The sequence below is a fragment of the Acanthochromis polyacanthus genome, unplaced genomic scaffold (assembly GCF_021347895.1).
Source record: "Acanthochromis polyacanthus isolate Apoly-LR-REF ecotype Palm Island unplaced genomic scaffold, KAUST_Apoly_ChrSc contig13, whole genome shotgun sequence".
In the NCBI taxonomy this organism is placed as follows: Eukaryota; Metazoa; Chordata; class Actinopteri; family Pomacentridae; genus Acanthochromis; species Acanthochromis polyacanthus.
The window spans coordinates 5,385-27,870 of record NW_026131299.1 but is presented as its reverse complement, the minus strand read 5'-3'; the positions used below and the strand labels follow the sequence as shown (position 1 = coordinate 27,870).

Here is a 22,486-nt window from a genome sequence, read left to right as displayed (position 1 = left end):
AGCCCACTCCACTGATTGATTTGAGGCTGCCGCTGCAGGGTGCGCTCGCTTGTGATTTAGGCAGCTTAATGAAGCGCTAACCATGTGTTCGCCTCCTGGCGGTTGGCTGACTACTGGTTGACAAGGGGCTTGATAAGATATGCACCAGAGCCCGCATTTTAAATGTAAATATTGCCAACGATCAGGTTAATTTAATTGTGGCAGCCAAAATCGTGATCGCGGTCAAAATTCCATTAATTGTGCAGCCCTACAAGATTGGTACTTTAACTTTTGAAAAAAAGCAAAAACTAAGCCAATCCATAATTAACCCTACAAACATGAAACAAAAACTGAAGAAATAGGAATATTTTCATTCTAAAGTACATTGAAATTGACACTCTACTTAAGACTGAATTGATTCAGCTCATTTCACTCTGGATATCACTACAATAGTGCTTGTGTGGAAAGAGGCCTAATGTTTAAGACAAATATGTAAAGACAAAAAAAAGTCTGTCTTCAATGTGATTTCATATGCATTCTTTCTAAACAAAGTAATAATGCAATGGAAGCAGTGACACTGCTGTTGACTCTGGTATGATGATAATGATTGGTTTTCCAACTGTTGCACTGATTGTGATTTTATCAGAGCACTATTAGGATGTTTTGTAGCATTCTGTTCTTTTCTCCCTTAAATAAAACAAAAAAGACTGAATATATTGTAGGTGTGATTTTGTTATGCAGGCTGAAAGTGGAAATCAGTGTACTTTATTACAAGAACACCTTAATGGTCTATTATTACTCTGAAGCTAAACGCTGTTACTAGGTTTAAATGCAGCTTTAATGGCTTGGTTTCATGGTTGCCTAGATGTATTTCCCCATGCAGACAGACTACAACAAGACTATTGACCTGACATGTGACCTAATTGGTCTAACTAGGTCACATGACTCAGGACTTCCCTAACACCACCACGGCAGTTCAAATCGGCCCACTGACGCTACTTTACCCGTTTAAACTCATTTATTTCTCTCTTTTAAAGGAAATAACTGTGCAGAATCACAGTTTCTGACAGATAACAGTCAGAATAACTTTCCTGCTGTGTGTTTTTAACCCGCTGTGGTGAATTAATTGAGTAAAGATGCAAAAATAATGTTAAAAATCGCTGTGGAGTTAATAAATTAATATTAATTACAGTTTTATTAATGTGCCAACGTACAATAATATACATACGCACTGTCTTGTTTAAACCAGGTAGATTAAAACTGTTAAACACTTTTAATTCATCGTCTGATTACATGTTAATGCACCACATGACATTACAAATATTATTAATATTAATACTTATATACTTTCTGATCAGGATCAGTTCATGTGCAGCTAAAAACCTGATCACTGATCAATACATCTGCCTTCTTCTGCTTTAATTAAATTGCTGGTGTCAAAAATATCCTGTGCTTTATTATTATAACTGATTTTATGTGTATTTATTATGAAGCACTTAAAGCAGATGTTCTGCAGAAGGACAAACAAGCAGTGGAAGAACAGACTAAAAAACTGGAGGAGAAGCTCAGGCTGACTGAGAAAGTCAACATCCAAGTGATCATCAGGTTCAAGACTGATCAGACTGAAACTCTCCACACAGAGAAATCACAACTCCAAGACCAGAACAACGGGAGATCCCTCCAGATCAAAAAGCTGGAGGAAATGCTCTTCCGAGAATCTTACAAGAATCAAGAGATGGTGGAGAACATTAAGTTCATGGAAGAGCAGACCAGACCAAGTCAGGAACTGCTCTGGAGACAAAAATACCTGCAGGAAAAAATCAAACAACTAAAACAAAATAATCAGGAACTGCAGGACCTTTGGATCCAAAAGAAAAACAAAAAGAGAGCTTCAAGTTTTTCAGGAGGACCAAAGGTAGAAAGAGCAACAAAAAAACAAGTGATGAGGTGATCGAGGAGACAAATGAACAAGCAGAAGCAAATGAACAACAGGAGCAGGAGAAGAAAGCCAAGAATAAGAAAAAGAGCTTGTGGAGTTGGCTCAAGGGCAACAAGAAGGCGGAGTATCCCCCCCCTTCCTCTTTCTCCTCACCCCTTCTGCCTCCTTTTTCCTCACCTCTTCAACCTCTGTCACCCTCATCCTCTCTATTTCTTCCCTTTCCTTCCATCTTTTCCTTTCCTTTCCTGTTGTGTGTCCTGTCGTGTGTGTGTGTGTGTGTGTGTGTGTGTATGTGTGTGTGTGTGTTTTCGAACAATTGGAACAGAGAAGATTGGGAATCCATAGGCACAGGGGATTTGAGATATTTTTCTCTGAAATTTGTGGGGTATTCATTGTAATCAAGATCCATTTACTCTCTGCATGGTGGTGTCTCAGAGACATATTTCTCCAAAACTAGACATATTAAATGAAAACTGTCCGCATGGAGAGATCCCGAAGGAGAGAAAGTGGAAAGCGCAGATAAACCAAGCCTTCAGATCAATTAAACCGCATGAGGTTCAATATGTGGACAGAGGTGACTGCAAAGACACACACATAAACACTCTTCAGTTGTGGTGGAAAAAGAGGTGGGGTGTAAGCTTGGTTTGTCATAGCTGGAAATGTTAGCTTGCAGCACCTGTTGCAACTTCATTGAGCTGCACAGACAGATCCAACTCCAGCTCTCCTGTCCTTCACGACCCCTTGGTTGTTATTGGTGTTTGGCAAACTAGTTTGAAGGTGCATTAGTGTCACCTACTGGATTGTTGTGAAGGAGAGCACAGTTTGTGGCAGAATGTGGCTAAAATGTCTGCAGTGTGGAAATTTCCTCAAAAAAGTGACAAGCCCAAAAAGATTATAGAGAGGATGACTGAATTTATTGCACTGAATTGAACAATCTAACACTTTCATCAACTTGTCTTTTGGAGCTTGTGGAGCCATGATACACCCTATCCTCTCCACTATATAATTCAGACAGTTTTTCCCTAATAAATCTCTCTAAGCTGATGCTGATGGTTGCTTTATCTAAACCATCCCAACCATACTGTCAGAGATGCTATGTATCACAGGCTTCTAGGGTTTCCATAATTAAATTTCTACCTAGAGGTCCAGATGTTTAGGCATGTATCCCACTTCCCCTCTATTTAAATCTTTTAGACACGCTGTTGCAAATTTATCTGTCAGTTATGTAACCATTTGCACAGAAACGGTTTGTTCTGAAGAACTTCAGTCAGAATTTGGAAACATCGTAGCACGCAAACAATACTGGGGAACATTAACAGTGGTTTTCTTATAGCCTTAGACAATAGACTTGCCTCTGCACTTGTCCTGCTGGATTTCAGTGCTGCATTTGACACTGCTGATCACAGAATTTAATCAGAGAGACTGGAACATGCAACAAATCATTAGGCTGATTTAATTCCCATTTATCAGACAGATTCTGGTTCGTTCATCAGTGATGGTTTTTCCAGATATACAAGACTTAGTTTGGATGTTTCACGGGGTTCTGTACGAGGAATACTATTCACTTTGTACATGATCCACTCAATCAACATTATCAGGAAACGCTGCATAACCTTTCATTGCTCTAACACCCAGCTACATTAATCTATGAAACCTATTGAAACATTTAGTTACTGATCATGACCAAAAATAACTCCAAGCTCTTTACAGTAGAACTGGAGGCTAAGGCAATACCATCTAGAGTAACCATCTGGTTATATAGTATATTTCTGAGGTGTTTCAGGCCAAAAACAATAACCTCAGTTTTATCCAAATTTAAATGAATACAGTTACAGGGCATCCACGCCTTTATGTCCTTCAGACATGCCTGGAGTTTGACCATCTGATTACTTTCATTTTGCTTCATAGATAAATGTAACTGAGTGTCATCTGTATAACAATGGAATGTATGCAGTGCTTCTTAACAATATTGCCTAAGGTGAGCATCTACAAAGTAAATAATATTGGTCCAAACACAGAACCCTGTGGACCTCCATAACTAACACTGGTGTGGGTGGAAGAATCATCATTAACATGAACAAACTGAAATATTCCTAAGCGTATGTTCCAGTATATGTACTAAGATGTTGCGATTAAATGTATCAAATCAAGCACTGAGATCCAGCAGAACAAGCATAGAAACTAGTCCACTGTTTGAAGCTATTAGTAGATCATTGATGACCTTCACCAGTACTGTTTCTGTACTATGATGTGTTCTAAATCCTGACTGAAACTCTTCAGACAAACCGTTTCTATGCAGATGAAAACATAATTGGCTTGCGACAACTTTTTTCATGAATTTCAGAAGTAAAAGGGAGATTGGATATGGGCCTATAGTTATGTAAATCATTGGATCCAGAATAGGCTGTTTGAGAAGTGGTTTTATTGTAGCTACTTTAGTTTGTTAGTAAAGAGAAGTTGATGATATTTAATGTCTAACGGACATCCATCCATTGTCTATACACCACTTAAGCCTCATTAGGGTCGCTGCTGGATGGAGTCTATCCCAGCTGATTTAGGGTGAAGTCAGGAGACACCCTGGACAGGTCGCAAGTGCAGGGCCACACAGAGACACACTACGGACAATTTAGAATCACCAATTAACCTCAGCATGTTTTTGGACTGTGGGAGGAAGCCAGAGAACCTGGAGAAAACCCCCGCATGCACAGGGAACGCGGCTAACCACCGAGCCACTGTGAAGCCCTCAACAGACATGCTGCTGGTTTAGAAGAATTTACTATTGATGTGATCTCAGAGAGATTTGCAACATAGAAGCAGTCCAAGTATGAATCTGGTAATGTGGATTCTTCCAGAACTGCTACACCTAAAGACCCATTCAGGATTTTTGGTCTAATATTCAAAACTTTATTTGTGAAGAAGGTCATGAAATCCTAACTACTAAGAGCTAAAGGAACAGAAGGCTCCACAGAGCTGACCGTCTTCATCCTTTAGCTCTAATTAGCACACACACAAACACTTGTACACACCCATAGCTGTGTTGGTAACAAATATAACAGCGTAATTTGCAGGGTATCAGAGACCCGTGGTGAGGGATTTTATGGAAACACTACCGCTCACTGTGGAAAATACCAATATAATCTTACTGCCATTGTCTCTGTTGCTTCCCCACCCAACACAAATACAGATGCACAGACACGCACATATTTTTAACAGAATCTGTTGACCTAATAGTGTAGCCTAATAATAAACCTAAGGTCCTGACAGCAGCCAAATCCGGCAGCGCTGTCTTGAATTACTAATGCTCTGTGAGATGGAAAGCTGCCCTCGTGCCTAATATAACATCTTTCCATGTATTTATAAACCTGCAGGAGTCAGAATAGCATATGTGTGCACTGAAAATGAATCTGGCTGATTGGTTGGGAATATTTAGACCTTGTTCCTCAGACAGTTACTATTTGTGCAATTCCATTACACCACAACAGAGCCATTCAAGTGGGCAAACAACAGGTGCTCTGAATCATTCTGCAGGTGAAGGGCAGGGCTAGCAGCAGTGTGACAACAAATCCAAACGTGAACCATCTTTTTAAAAGCTGTGCCATCATCCAAGACAGTGTTTAACATGCAGTTTAATCTAAAAGTTTTTGTATACTTCTAGATCATGTTTCATCTTGAGAAACTTACAAAATAGATTTAACAACTGGGAGCTTGAACATGCCAACTTCACATAGAAAGAGATTCAAACCCAGGACGTTCAAGCTGTGAGATGACAGTGTTAGTTACTGCATCACCATGCCACCCACAAACCATGAACTGCAGACTGCTGCTTTTCATTAAACATTTTGGTATCAATGTCTATAACCTCGCTAAAGTGATTTAAAATGACCATCTTAGAGCGTTTCATTTAAATAAATGTCCCTAATTCACCATCTATTGCTAAATGATGATTTTGGCTAAGGTTGTGAGCCAAGGATAAAATTATATTAAAGTCTATGCATTAACAGTATTACAAACTGGGTGTCTGTAGCAACATTACCAACACATGGTCCATCACCAAATAGTTACCTTTCTGTTACAGAGGGTGGGTGGAGCTACCATAGCAGATTCGCTTTTCAGCCTACCTGTGTGTAGTGTGGCATGCTGCATTTTTATCCTGCTGTTTATATGACATGGAAGTCATTATTCCCCTTTCGCCCCAGGTGCTGAATGACTCACAGTGTCACACAGGTAGCATCATTTAAATCAGTAATGGGCTGATGAGACCGTTATTGCTGAATGTGAAACCTTACCTGAGACCAGATTTTTTGCTAGTCACATTATGGTTTGTCATCATTTTTGACTGTGAAGAAGAGATGCACTCTTGGTGTACTGAGTCTTGAATCTCGAATCTATTACTATCAGTCTGTTAATAGGAACATCTTTGAGAGAGAGACGCTAAAATGATGTTTGGCTCAACGTTTGTTGCAATCAGTGGAGTTTTTGAGCACTTGTGGCTCTATAGAACATTGCTTCTGGGGTACTTTAAGAAGTTTTCAGTCTCACCCAGAGGGGGCAATGCACTTAACTCCCATTTTGGGACCGACAGCCATGGCCATAAGTTTGGACACAGCATGACTTACTATGTCTGTTTTGATGTCTATTCCAGAACATAACTAATATTTTTTGACAGCACCAGTTTAATTAGTCAACAAATCAACAAGGGATAGAATATTATCAATAAATTCCAACAATTGGAACAACTTTGTTCCCAAAACATAATATTAGAAGAAAATAACAAAAAAAATGCAGTACTTTCACAACCGAATTTGGTAAGAATAACAAAATGACACCAAACTCTTTTGATGTTTTTTTTTAATATGAAACTTAATATAGTTCTCAGGAGTTGTGTACTGTATTGTAAGTGACAAGTTTGTGGTATTTTCTAAGATTCACAAGCGTCATGGTACTTGTGTCCAAACTTATGGCCATGGCTGTAATAGTATTCTATAAAGCCTTATATCAGTGTCCACAAAACTGAAATGTTTGAAGCAATCAAAGAAAAAAGGAAAAGACAACTTTAAGCTGGCTGCTGTGGTTCCAAGACGATGTGTCATCTAAACAGTACAGGTGTCAGAAGTAGCCAAAGGTGGCTTTGAACCGTTGCCCCATGCATCCAACCTGCACCATCTGATTACTGTTTCCCAAACTGAAAATCCACTTCCGTAGGTGCCATTTTCAGAGTGTTGATGCTGTTGATGATTCAGTATTATCTATGCTGTATTTGGAAGCTCAAAATGAGACGTTTTCTGGTGAGACTCAGGACTTTTTAGAGTACTCTAGTGCATCTCAGACTTTACAGGCTAACAAACATGTAGGAATTGCACACATGCACACAAAGAGCACCCAAAAGATTTTTTTTTGCAAATGTTTTGTATTTGAAATGTTCGCTAAGTGGTAATATATAATCAATAAGAAGAAATGTGACTTAAAGATGACTTTGAGTTTATAACCTTACAAATACCAGCATTTCATTTGTTCCCTGATGTTACCACACTTTCACACACTGACAAAAAGTAAATGAAGGTACAACATTTTATTTTTTTACCAAGTCAATGATCATTTCAATACAAAAACACACATAATAGTGCAGTGTTTTAAAAAAGCAGAGTTCTTCAGTGCTTATTAAGTTTTAGCTTGCCAGCATTCTGCTTTAATTAAAATAAAAATGCAGTTCTATGCAGAAACAGGAACAATTCATGAGATATGTCACAATCTTTAAGTAAATTGATACTCATTTAAATGACAGACAGCTATGTACCAAGTGGAGACTTTAAGAAATTCATGGTTGATTTCTGGACCCTCCAAACAGTCAAGGTTGTTGTGAACAAGGACATAAAGATACAAAAATAAAAAGGACAAATAATCTTCTTTTAGAAACAAACATCCAAAAAAGATGTTTGCACTGTGCTGATTCCCACAATCACCATCCAATGACCACTCTCTATGACAGCATAGCTTGATCACATTATTGTGGTGGTAATACCAATAACTGAGATCTGATACCCAACTATAACTCAAAAGCTAAACTTAAGTATAATACAGTTAAGTGTAATGGCTCTGGTTCAAAATGGCAAGTATGTTGGATACAATCAGGGTGTCTTAGAAGAGGTGAAGCCAACATACTGCAATATAGTCCAGTGGGTGCTTAGCCTAACTGATAGATGTAGTTCTAGTCAGCCTGTTCTGATGTCAGTGTTAACAGGTGAATTTGTGGCTTTTCCATTCATGCTGACTGAACTGTGGTGTTCTCAGTCTGTCTGCTATTTCAAACATTTGGAGTAGATTAAAGTTTCCAGGCTGTCAGAACAGTGGGCAGCCTGCCTCTTGATGCTTGGCTATCAATGAAATCCTGGAGAAAGTCTTGAAACAGCTTGCACACTGATACTTTTTTACATCCGAATGGGTTTGGAGATGAGCTCGCAGGTTGGATCGGTCAGCAAAAGCTCGGCTGCAATGAAGACATGAGAATGGTTTCTCTCCTGGAAAAGGGACACACGAGAGACAGCTCAGTCATAATAAAAAGGGGATGTTTTTCCTGTTTCTGGTATACCATGAACCCTGTGACCAGTCAGAACCAAACTCTAAGTAAGGAAAAATACCCCATTTAGAGTGACATATTTTAAGTTTATATTACTGTGTCACCTTCCTCCTGACCAGGTTGGACTCAGGTCATAGCCTACCCAGTTGAAGGGAACTGGTGTTGCTACCATGATCAGAAAGCACATATCAACCAACTTTGTCCATCAATTAAACACCATTTAAAAAGACAGCAAGGCAGAAGAAGAGCAAGAAAGAGAAAGATGGAGAGAGACATTGGTGTGCTTTTTATATGCTAACTTATTTATGTCACGTTTTTTCTGCACTAATGTGTATGTACAGATTATGTAGGTATGACCTAATGTACATATATGCAATGGAGTCTTCCAAAAAGATCCCAATGGATTAAAAAATTGTAACTAGAAAAGCACTCAGAGAGCACAGTACTCCACCAAGGCTGCTCAGTCATTGTATCATTTCCGATACAATGAAATCTTTAATAAAAAATTACTTAGCGGTGAGCACAGACGTGTGTTATGCATGTGTACGTACCGTTCCGTTCCTAAATATGAAGCAGGTGGCGGGATTTGATGGAACTCAGAAACACCCCCACAATTTACTCAATTGTTCCTTGTATCATTTCCGACGGATAAGTCCCGATAAGGGCTGCACAGTGGTCTAGTGGTTAGCACTTTCGCCTGGCAGCGAGAATGGGATCTTTCTGCATGGAGTTTGCATGTTCTCCCTGTGCATGCGTGGGTGTTCTCCGGGCACTCTGGCTTCCTCCCACAGTCCAAAAATATGCTGAGGTTAATTGATTATTCTAAATTGCCCGTAGGTGTGAATGTCAGTGTGATTGTTTGTCTGTATATGTAGCCCTGCGACAGGGCTACGTCCCAGTCAGCTGGGATAGGCTCCAGCACCCCCGTGACCCTAGTGGGGATAAAGCGGAGAATGGATGGATGAGGTCCCGATAAGTCCACAACGGTCGATTTGTAGTAGGATCACAATCACATGATTGTCAGCAGGCAGCTGACGTAGTGTTCGCTTGTCATAGTTACATGCTGCTATCTCATAATGATACAGAAATCTTTAACAAATCCATGGATCCAGACTATAAGCCGCATCACTGCAAAAATCTAATCAGGTGGTTTTTGTGTCATTTCTGACCTTCCTTGAAAATTGTTTCCAAATCCATTAGTCCATTTTTCTTTTGTAATGTTGCTAACAGACAGGCAAACTGCTCGTCACATAACACAACAACTATGCATCTGTGGATGTTTGCAACTGTCAGTGCCACAGCCACATTAGAGTACAATCAAGGCTCAAGGAATCTTTACAAATAGCATTGTTCTATATGTACATCAGAAGATTAAAAAAGGAATATTAACTGATGATATTAAATGATTACATATAATAATAATAATAATAACTGTAGCAGTAATAATAGTACTCACAATTGGCTGATAAACAATTATGTCCAACATGGCACCGCAGATGGCTGCCCCGGTGTATTGGTGTGTTTTGTTTTGTCTTGTTTTCTTGTACAACACTAGTGGATTCATTTCCAATTTTTCTTGTTAAATCAGTGGAAATATCGGACATTCTGGTTAAAGGAGCGCTCGCCTTTGCTCACGCAGTGAAACGTCGGCGGAGAAATAAAAACAACAGTGCACTTGTGCATCTCGCCAAGTGTGGCTTCCAGAGATATTTCTCTCTAACGTGCATTAACGTTTAGCTGGTGGATAAAAAGTGACTTCTCTTCAGCTTCTGTTTCATTTGCTTCACAGAGATGTAATTATGTGGCTAGATAAATGACTCTGCACTAAAGCTATAAAGCTTCCAACTCTTCAGATATTAGAACTCTCCGGTTAAAGTAAGGGTGAATGAATCTGCTGACATATCTGTTGTAATGATGTGACAGTGTTTCAGGAATACTGCTCTCAATCCTGAAATATTTTTAATAACTACTAACCTTTCAGTTCCCTACATGAGTTTGCTTCATTCATACTGGTCAGTGTTCACATTTTATCGCAGACCAACATGCAGGATGCACAGCTCAAGTTCACTGACCAGATACTGTCTGCAGAGGGGTCATAACCAGACTCTTTATTGTCTTTGGCAACTTTAACAAAGGTAATCTCACCCACTAAATGCCCAAATACACATAGGTTATTAAATGCCACCACCAGAGAGGATAACATTCTGGATCACTACTAATCTACCTCAGTTCACCAAATTTAAAAAAAAAAAAAAACCTCACACCTAATCATCTTATATTTATCAGACTTTTTATCTGTGCATAGGTATGCTATTAAGTTAAACAGGTGTGAATTTATGGTTGCAGTTGTAACTTTCTTCTCCTCTGGTTTTCTTCTGAATAGATAATTGCTCGTGTTGAAATCCATCCTCAGATGTACGTTGCTTTGGATAAAAGTGTCTGCTAAATGAAATTGTAGAACTGTAGAAATAATGTAGCTACAATCCTGAAATACTGCAGGCTAATGTAATGTAAATATGGCCTTCAATGTTACAACCATGCTTTGATACAAACCAGTTATATGATGGTGTAAATTTGGTTTAAAAAAATGTCAGTTTTCCTGTCTAATCCGATGTTCCATCAAACACAAAATCTTTTTTCTCTCTAAGAGGCAGATTTTTTTTTACTGTGATTGGCACAAAAGGAGCTTTAAAATTGTAGAGTAGGGTGCCAGTCAGAGGCATACTGTCCAATATTATCCAGAGATACCAGCAGAGAGTACAAAACAAAAACCACAGAAGAGAGCAGACACAGAGTTGGTGTAATATCGATCTATAACTGCATGAAAGAAAGAGAGAGGAGAGTAGAGGAGAGGAGCCCAGTGCATCATGGGAGACCTCAGACAGTCTAAATCTATAGCACCGTAACTAAGGGACAGTTCAGGTGATCGTGAGCATCCCTAATTATAAGTTTTATCAAAGAGGAATGCTTTGAGCCTAATCTTAAAAGTAGAGAGGGCATCTGCCTTTTGAACCCAAACTGAGAGCTGATTCCACAACAGAAGAGCTGATAACTGAAGGATCTGCCTCCCATTCTACTTCTGGAAACTACAAGTAAACCTGCAGTCTGAGAGAAAAGCGCTCTGTTAGGATGATATCATATAATAAGGTCTTTAGAATAAGATGGAGCTTGGTCATTATGAAGTTTTTATGTGAGGAGAAGCATTTTAAATTCTATCCTGGATTTTACAGGAAGCCAGAGTTAATATAGGAGTTACTCGCCTCACTGATCTCCAAAATGTTTATTGTTTTCTTACGCATTGTCTATTGTCCATCTGCTATCCTGCGAGATATCAGCTAGTTAATAACCCTGTCTGAAGAATCACGGATGCATCCAAGATTGTTTGTAACTCTCCGAAACATACACTCCAACAACAGAGGCCACAATGATCAGCCAGAGGCCTGTACCACAAAACAAGTACAACATAACCGATATCCAACCTACCATTTCTCTCTAAAATTCTGGAAAGAACAGTTGCAAATCAATTGTGTGAACACCTACAAAGGAATAATTTGTTTGAAATGTTTCAGTCAGGCTTCAGAGTGCATCATAGCACAGAAACAGCTCTAGTGAAAGTTACTAATGACCTTCTCATAGCATCAGATAATGGACTAGTCTCTATACTTGTTTTGTTAGATCTTAGTGCAGCGTTTGACACAATCGACCACAAAATTTTATTACAGCGTCTAGAATATTCAATTGGCATTAAAGGGACAGCACTGGATTGGTTTAAATCCTACTTATCAGATAGGTTCCAGTTTGTGCATGTCAACAATAACTCTTCTGAGCAGACTAAAGTTAATCACGGAGTTCCTCAGGGTTCTGTCTTAGGACCGATACTTTTCACATTATACATGCTTCCTTTAGGCAATATTATTAGGAAGCATTGTATTAACTTCCATTGTTATGCAGATGACACACAATTGTATTTATCTATGAAGCCAGATGAAACTGATCAGTTAGCTAGACTGCAAGATTGTCTTAAGGACATTAAAACCTGGATGACTTTTAACTTCCTACTGCTAAATTCAGACAAAACTGAAGTCATTGTATTTGGCCCCAAACATCTTAGAAACTCGCTTTCAAAGCAAATAGTTACTCTGGATGGCATCACATTGGCCTCCAGTACTACTGTGAGGAATCTTGGAGTTATTTTTGACCAGGACATGTCCTTTAACTCACACATAAAGCAAGTCTGTAGGACTTCCTTTTTTCACCTGCGTAATATTGTAAAAATCAGGAACATTCTGTCTCAGAGTGATGCAGAAAAATTAGTTCATGCTTTTGTTACTTCCAGGCTTGACTATTGCAATTCCTTATTATCGGGTTGTCCAAATAGCTCTCTCAAACATCTACAGTTGATCCAAAACGCTGCTGCGAGAGTACTGACAGGAGTTAGCAAAAGAGATCATATTTCCCGTATACTAGCTTCTCTTCACTGGCTTCCTGTTAAATCCAGAATAGAATTTAAAATCCTTCTTCTGACATATAAAGCTCTTAATAACCAATCTCCATCATATCTTAAAGATCTGATAGTACCTTATTATCCTAGTAGAACTCTTCGCTCTCAAACTGCAGGCTTACTTGTTGTTCCTAGAATTTCTAAAAGTAGAATGGGAGGCAGAGCCTTCAGTTATCAGGCGCCTCTCCTGTGGAACCTGCTCCCAGTTTGGGTTCGGGAGGCAGACACCCTCTCTATTTTTAAGACCAGGCTTAAAGCGTTCCTTTTTGACAAATCTTATAGTTGGGGCTGACTGGGTGACCCACAGAGGTTCGGCTTGTGTCTTCATTGTACAGCTGACTCCTTCTTGGACGTCCCTTCGTTCTGCCCCTAGTCATGCTGCTATAGGCCTAGGCTGCTGGGGGACTTTTCTTGACGCACTGAGCCCTTCTCTATCTACCTTTACATTTAATATGTATACCGTTATTGCAGTACATTCACTCTGTTTCCCCCTGTGCTATTTCTCCGAGTGTCCCTGGTCCCAGAGCTGGATGCTTCAGATCTGCGGTCGATGTTCCACCAGCTGGTCCAGTCTCCACCATGTCCACTGTGGGATGCTGCTACTGACCTTCCACCAGCCCTCTGCTTCCAATTCCCTTTTTCCACGAGTCAACTCTGCATCGCCTTCAATATACTGTTATGCTAACTTACATACTGTTTGAATTTTACTGCTAGCTATATAAGGAGTATGTTTAATGTCAGAGCCGTACATCATAAGAGTAAACTATGAGTCAGTTTTCAATGTTAGCTTATACTTTGTCTGTGTCACATATCCTGTCATGCATGTATTCAAATGTGTGTTGTGTTTTCCTTGCTTTCTCACCCCTCCCTCTTCTCCCATCCCTCCCCCTTGCCCTCTTCTGTCCTTCTCAACCCGCCCGGCCAGCAGGCAGATGGGTCCCCCCTATTTAGAGCCGGGTTCTGCTCGAGGTTTCTTCCCTGTTAAAAGGGTGTTTTTCCTTGCCACTGTCGCCTTTGGGCTTGCTCTGGGGGTCAGGCATATGGGTTCTGTAAAGCGTCTTGAGACGATTTGACTGTAATTGACGCTATATAAATAAAATTGAATTGAATTGAATTGAATTGAATAACCAGGATATCTTTTTGTCATTGGTCTTCAACAAGCATAGAACAGTCATCAAGAATCTAGTCTCATTTTGCCAGTCCATAGAACATAATAGTCTGGCTGCAACACACTATCAGTCGCTGTAAGAGAAAACACGCTCTAGTTTGTTTGTATTTCTTTAAGGGGGAGCTTTACCTTCAAATATGATAGATTTGGGTGAAAAAGTCAAATTTTAAAAAAGATGATTATCATGTACCTAAACATGTATTCTTTCTCCTGATGAATTGTTTTGTTTTTTTTTTATTTGACTGCTTATATAATGAGTCATGATCAATCATAAACTTTAAGTGCCTAGTTCTCAAAACTTGATTTTCGGACACACATAAACTGCCCCTTAATTTATCTTCTTACGCTTCTGACCAAAACTTCCCATTTTTGGCATGCTGGTAGTATAGGCTATGTAGAATGCACCTATTAGCCATTTTTTTTGATAACTTCTTTCTATGCTGAGTTATATACGAAAATCTTCGTAGCAATTGTTTGGTTTCATTACCATGGTAACACAGCATACAAGCAGCACAGTGAAATATGACAAAATGCCTAATAGGTGCACAGATCCATACCTAAAGTACTACGTGGTGCATTGGTATAATTTTATGTTAAATATTGCATGAGATTTTGCTTGGGGCAAATACAAGATGTAATTGTGGGTTCCATAATTCAACAGTATTTAATTTCAATCCAGTTGTTCAAAATGAAAAAAAAAAAATTGGTTTCACAGTAACGTTGGTGTTTAGAGGTCTCTAAAAATGTACAGGTTGCATACCTTATCTTAAAAAGTGTGTGCAATATGAAACTTTCAACATTGGTCATTTTTAGTACTCGGCCAGGTGAAGCTCCCCCTTAAACCAATCACAGTCGTCATGGGCAGATCCAGCTTCAGTGTTCACTCAAAAAAGTGACGGTTGGAATAGCTGTGATGGAACATTTGCACACAAGGAAATGAAAACATGAACACTGATTAAAATGTATAACCACTAAGAAGAAGCAGTGCTGCCTGACTGCACAATCATCCATCCATTCTCTATAGACCGCTTTATCCTCACTAGGGTCGCGGGGGGTGCTGGAGCCTATCCCAGCTGACTCGGGCGAAGGCAGGGGACACCCTGGACAGGTCACCAGTCTGTCGCAAGACTACACATACAGACAAACAATCACACTCACATTCACACCTACGGGCAATTTAGAGTCATCAATTAACCTCAGAATATTTTTGGACTGTGGGAGGAAGCCGGAGTGCCCGGAGAAAACACACGCATGCTCAGGGAGAACATGCAAACTCCATGCAGAAAGATCCCAGGCCCACCCCGGGATTTGAACCGGGATCTTCTTGCTGCAAGGCAAAAGTGCTAACCGCTATTCCACTGTGCAGCCCACTGCACAACCAGTCACCTGCAAAACTTTTAGTTTCATTTTCAGTGTAAGAGGTTGCAGCCCCTAGCTTGCGGTGAACAAAATAACACACAGATAGCGGAAAGCTCCTCAATTAAGGGATGAGCAGATCGGACTATAATTCTAACCACGTATTTCATCAATGTGTGGCTTACATGCAGCCTGTTTTAATGACAGTTTTAGGCATTATTTTTTCAGCTGCAGCCTTGGTGGTGTTAAACAATCTTGGGACTAAATTAAAAATAAAAAAACATCATTCAGATTGAGATTCTAAGTAGACTTACAGGCAAATCGTAACTATGACGGTCAACAAGTGAAAGACTTTAGTCATTAAATCAGTCTCTGTTTAGGATTTTACCAACCTACAAACAATAAAATGGCTCTGAAAGGACTTGCAGTCAATTGGAAAATAAAATAAAGGCAAGAAAAACTGGAGTTTTCCCCACTGATAATCTGTATCTCTCATGCTCGTCAGGATAGGAAAAGGGTTTCAAACCCTCCACAGAGACCCTCTCACTATCTGTATGTCAGGTTTCATGGTATCTTCCAGGAATGGTGCTGACATTTTCCAAGAGAACTGACTGATCAGTCAGCAATTCTTTTGTCTGCATATATACCTGGATCCAAAGTTAATCCTTAGTATGATTCAACATCAAACACAATGGATCCTACATTCCTCATTATGAACCAGGATCTTCTACACAAACCCCATTTTTAACTTTTCACTGAGTTGAAGACAATCTTGATTGTGTGGCCGTGTGATTAACTGACCTGTGTGTGTTCGTATGTGTCCCTGAAGCAGCCAGGGTCTGGAGAAAGCTTTGCCACAGAGTTTACACACACAGGGCAGTGTGTGTGTCCTGATGTGCATCTTGAGCGCTCCCAGGCTGACGTACTCCTTATCACAGTGCTTACAGCTGAAGTGCTTCTTGCTGCTCCACTCACACTGGAGCTGCTTTTGTTTGGCCAGGCCCGGGAAGCTCAAGTACTCTTTATGACAGTCCAAATACTCAGAGCTCTTCTGGCTGCTGTTGCCCGGTGAGGCAGCTGGAAAGAGGGCCAAGAGGGGAAGGGACGGTGTGAGGAGGCTCTCTCTCCTTCTGTGGTTTCCCGTGACACACTGGATTTCCACGTTCACTTTCATAGAGGACTCAGCTGGTTTGAAGGTTTCTGCAGGGCTTCTGCCATAGACTTCTATCTGTTGGTCCAAAAAGGAGAGACAGGGGGTGTTTGGAGAAGATGCAAGAGGGAGTCTGACTGCTCTGTGAGAAAGAGGACAATGAGAAGAGGGAGTCTGGACTCTCTGCTGTAACCGTGGGCTTGAGGCTGGACAATGAGGATCAGAAGAGATGTCACTGTGCAGAAGAGAGTCTTCATGGGTGCTGCAGGGTGTCTCTGTGGAGTACACACATTTGGCTTATAATAGTATCGTAGGTTGTTTCTGTCCTCTGACTAAATTAATTCAGCCACAGAATGACAGTTTTATATTTTTCTAGTGTCATGCTCACACACTAAATACATGTTAAAAGATATATGGGTATAGTTAATCATTCCTTCTCTCTAAACATGTAAAGCAACTATTTATACGGCTGCAACAGGAGATTTTTAGTCCTGTTGAGGGCAAAAGAAACAAGTCGTGACTTGTCACGTTTCACGAGGGCATTCTGAGTTCGTTAGAAAAGTTACTTACAACTGTAACACAACAACATTATCATTTATATATATACTACATTTACATATTTAAATTTATACATATAAATGGACTGTATAATAATTGTTGTAAAATAAACATTATTACATAGAATATTATAATTTTACTGACATGCTAATGATACTTGTATATTTTTTAATATTGCTCTTATTATCAAAGTAAGAAAATATTTCATATTATAAACTGTTATGCTTTTATATGCATCTAACCATAAATGCTGGCAGTGGAGATATCTTTGAATACTTGAATAGGGGAATGTACTCAGTGGCCAACAGAAATAATTGTCATTATATTCACTGAAGTGCTCACACAGCACAACTTACAGAGGTGACAAACCAGGCAAATGTTTGCCTCTGTCCTCAACCCCAAAACAAGGAGCTCCCAGCAGCCACTTTACATGGAGTCCTCAAGAATTTGGGATTCACCAGTAAGCCTAACTGCACAGTGCACACTGATGACGTGTTCATCTTTTGAATCATTACAATGGAAAGCAAACAGATTATTTTGGGGTACATTTTTATACAAAGTGGGATGTGATGTCAACCCTACACTACAGACAATGTGACAGTTGGCTGCAAATCCAAATCCAGACTACTTGGCAATACTTTGTTGCACAGAGAAACAGCTAGTATCATCAGAAAAGTTACATCCTCCTGTTTATTTTGATATGTGGTATATTGTGAAACAATGGGAATTCTCTGACATATTCAAGGAGTGTAAAAATGGGTGAAAAAATCACTAAGATATTCTTCACAATGCGATTACTACTGTATGTAGAAATGTTTGAGAAACATCAGCAAAGCTCTGATTCTTGTGATGTGCTCAATAGCTGTGCAAGTTCAAGAGTGGGTGTGGAGATGGACATAAAGTTGTAGATTGTAGCTATGAGTATGAGCACATTTAACGTAAATGAAACACTTTTTTTTGCTTTGATTAAGATGTATGCTTCTAAATAAAGTGTTTACAAGCTGCGGTATTTGCCAAAGGGGGACGTTATTAAGGATTACACTACATTAAGCCAAACTAAGTTAGTCAACTTTGTACAGCTTACATCACTGTATATTTCCCACGAGAGTAATGATTTCTGTGGCTATATTCTGATGGTAATGAAAGTGCATTATCACCATGGGATGTGAAGTCTGTAGCTCGCTTTAAGGGCGGTATAGGAATAAATGGAAAGCTTGACAAAGGGAATTGTCAGCAGAAGCCTGGGAGGCTGTTACATAGGCTCTTAAGGCTGCTTAATGGGGCCCTTTAGGTTTCTCAAGGACCTGGGGACAATGCTCGAAACTCTTTAGCAACAGATTTTGCACCTGCTGAACTGAATACAACATCTTCGTGTGCCGCAAGATAAATCTGTCCTCCCCTCTATGCATCACTATTTTGTTTGCATGATTTTGTAAAGCGCTTAAACAAAAATGTATGTATTACAACGTTTTGCAAAATAAATATATGAATAAATGTATGTAACACTTGAAATAATACTCTCAAATGAGTATGAACTACTAAACATCTAGGACAACAAACAATTCTAAGAACAATATTAGATCCTTAACCCTCCTGTTGTCTTCATTTATGAACACCAAAAAATATTGTGTCCTTGTCTGAAAAAAATACAAAAATTCAGCAAAAAAAATCCTCAAATTTCTGAAAACTGGCAAAAACTTGAGAAAATTCCAATAATTCTTTAAAATTTTTATTTTAGAAAAATCCCCCAAATTTGGCAAGTAAATTCTTGTAAATATTTTTTAAAAATGAGAAAAATCTTAGTGATTACATATACACACGTGGACAAAATTGTTGGTACCCCTCAGTTAAAGAAGGAAAAACCCACAGTTCTCACTGAAATCACTTGAAACTCACAAAAGTAACAATAAATAAAAATTTATTGAAAATTAAATAATCAAAATCAGCCATCACTTTTGAATTGTTGATTAACATAATTATTTAAAAAAACAAACTAATGAAATAGGGCTGGACAAAAATGATGGTACCCATAACTTAATATTTTGTTGCACAACCTTTTGAGGCAATCACTGCAATTAAACGATTTCTGTATTTGTCAATGAGCGTTCTGCAGCTGTCAACAGGTATTTTGGCCCACTCCTCATGAGCAAACAGCTCCAGTTGTCTCAGGTTTGATGGGTGTCTTCTCCAAATGGCATGTTTCAGCTCCTTCCACATATGTTCAATGGGATTCAGATCTGGGCTCATAGAAGGCCACTTTAGAATAGTCCAACGCTTTTCTCTCAGCCATTCTTGGGTGTTTTTGGCTGTGTGTTTTGGATCGTTGTCCTGTTGGAAGACCCATGACCTGCGACTGAGACCAAGCTTTCTGACACTAGGCAGCACATTTCTCTCCAGAATGCTTTGATAGTCTTCAGATTTCATCGTACCTTGCACACTTTCAAGACACCCTGTGCCAGATGCAGCAAAGCAGCCCCAAAACATTACTGAGCCTCCTCCATGTTTCACCGTAGGGACGGTGTTCTTTTCTTCGTATGCTTGGTTTTTGAGTCTATGAACATAGAGTTGATGTGCCTTACCAAAAAGCTCCAGTTTGGTCTCATCTGTCCAAAGGACATTCTCCCAGAAGCTTTGTGGCTTGTCAACATGCATTTTTGCAAATTCCAGTCTCGCTTTTTTATGAGTTTTTTTCAGCAGCGGTGTCCTCCTTGGTCGTCTCCCATGAAGTCCACTTTGGCTCAAACAACGACGAATGGTGCGATCTGACACTGATGTACCTTGGCCTTGGAGTTCACCTTTAATTTCTTTGGAGGTTGCTCTGGGCTCTTTGGATACAATTCCAACGATCCGTCTCTTCAATTTGTCATCAATTTTCCTCTTGCGGCCACGTCCAGGGAGGTTGGCTACTGTCCCGTGGGTCTTGAACTTCTGAATAATATGAGCCACTGTTGTCACAGGAACTTCAAGCTGTTTAGAGATGGTCTTATAGCCTTTACCTTTAAGATGTTTGTCTATCATTTTTTTTCCGATGTCCTGGGACAATTCTCTCCTTCGCTTTCTGTTGTCCATGTTCAGTGTGGTACACACCTTTTCACCAAACAGCAGGGTGACTACTTGTGTCCCTTTAAATAGGCAGACTGACTGATTATGAGTTTGGAAACACCTGTGATGTCAATTAAATGACACACCTGAGTTAATCATGTCACTCTGGTCAAATAGTTTTCAATCTTTTATAGAGGTACCATCATTTTTGTCCAGGCCTGTTTCATTAGTTTGTTTTTTTTTAAATAATTATGTTAATCAACAATTCAAAAGTAATGGCTGTTTTTGATTATTTAATTTTCAATCAATTTTTATTTATTGTTACTTTTGTGAGTTTCAAGTGATTTCAGTGAGAATTGTGGGTTTTTCCTTCTTTAACTGAGGGGTACCAACAATTTTGTCCACGTGTGTATATCAGTAAAAATTCTTATGTTTTACTGAAATCCAGCAAAATTCGCTGGATTTTGGTTGATTTTTTGTGAATGTTCTTAAAGAAACTTTTTAAAATATTTTTTTTGCCACCAACAAATGCTAAAAAAAGAAAAGAAAAGAAAAGAAATCCCAAAAATGTTGAAAATGTAGACACCAGAAGTTTCAATGTGAAAATATTTTTTCCACATTTGCATTTTTTTTAAAGCAGGTCGATTTGACCGGTTTTAAATTACATATAGAGAAAAACATTGAGATGCTTGACTGAACACATTTATAACAGAAGTACTAATTTCACAGCGTTGAGCTCACAATGTAAATGACCAATTTGAAAAGTGTGTCAATCTCCAAACTACACTAAATACACTTCTCCTCCACTGAGCTTTACAGTTTTTCTTTATCAAATGAAAACGACGCAGCTGCGAGTCTTACCGGCAGCCTTCAATCTTGCACAGCTTGGCTTCTTCTGATGTTTCTTCACCAAGAAGGACCGCGGCATGTTCTCGCCTTCTTCTCGGGAGCTGTGCTGAGTGACTGCGGGTATCGTGAGCGGCTGTGGTTCGTCTGTGTCCCCGCCCGGTCGGTCTCATTCTCCCGCTGACTGCGGACGGTCAGGTGTGAGCCAGGGGGACCCGCGGGGGAATTTCCAAACACCACCAGTCTCGAACCAATTAAAATGAAAGGACAAGTGCAGGGGGGCGGACTCTGCCTGTCAATCAGCACAACAACAAAACAGGTGTATGAAAGGTGGTGGAAACATTTCACACTGCTGGAGCTAAGCCGTAATTCAGGCACACACCTCCCCCACCCACCCACCCATGGTACAGCGTACACTCTTTGTCTTTGGAATATGTAAAATCATTTTGGACTGCAAATTCACAGCAGCATGTTCCTGTTAAATCTTAGCCAAAGCTTAATGCACTTATGTACTCTACCAGCAATAAAAAAACGCCCCAATTTTTCCACTTTTTTAAATTGAAACTCAAGCAGTTCAAGTCCAACGAATAGCTTGAAATAGTACAAAGATAAGAGATACATTTCACAATTATACAAAAATGCTTTTTTCAGGGAACAAGAAATGAGTTAACAACTTAAAGCTGTTCTGCAGCAATGGAGGTTGGTCAAGCCTTGAAAGTTGGTGCTACCAAATCCTACAGGTGTCCCAACTTGCGCCTATGAATTCCCAATCTTCTCTGTTCCAATTGTTCCAATTTCCCTCCTGGCCCCCGGTCCTCCTCTCCTCTGTCATGGTGCCGTAATGCTGCGGTCGCTCGGCCAATCACGTCGCTCGCTTGTTCCGAATTCTTCTGTCGAGTTTTTGGCAACCAATGGGAGAGCCCCGATTGTTCCAATTTGGTCACATGACTCGGGATTTCCCTAACACCACCGCGGCAGTTCAAATCGGCCCGCTGACGCTACTTTACCCGTTTAAACTCATTTATTTCTCTCTTTTAAAGGAAATAACCGCGCAGAATCAAAGTTTATGACAGACAACAGTCAGAATGACTTTCCTGCTGTGTGTTTTTAACCCGCTGTGGTGAATTAATGGAGTAAAGATGCAAAAATAATGTTAAAAATCGCAGTGGAGTTCATAAATTAATATTAATTGCAGTTTTATGAATGTGCCAATGTACAATAATATACATAGACACTGTATTGTTTAAACCAGATGGATTAAAGCTGTTAAACACTTGAATTCAGCGTCTGATTACATCTTAATGCACCACTTGACATTAATATTATTGTTAATATTAATACTTATATCCTTTCTGATCAGGATCAGTTCATGT

The 22,486-nt window shown here is 39.5% G+C and overlaps 1 protein-coding gene across 1 annotated transcript; it reads right to left on the bottom strand.

Annotated features, from left to right (window-relative positions):
* Positions 1-7,468: 7,468 nt before the first annotated feature.
* On the bottom strand, positions 7,469-21,494 carry LOC110955392 (protein snail homolog Sna-like). Its single transcript, XM_022200364.2, has 3 exons — positions 21,129-21,494; positions 16,319-16,942; positions 7,469-8,433 (listed from the first exon to the last, which is right to left on the bottom strand). Exons 1-3 carry the CDS (start codon positions 21,193-21,195, stop codon positions 8,255-8,257), a joined length of 870 nt encoding a protein of 289 aa, XP_022056056.1. The 5' UTR covers positions 21,196-21,494; the 3' UTR covers positions 7,469-8,254.
* Positions 21,495-22,486: the final 992 nt, after the last annotated feature.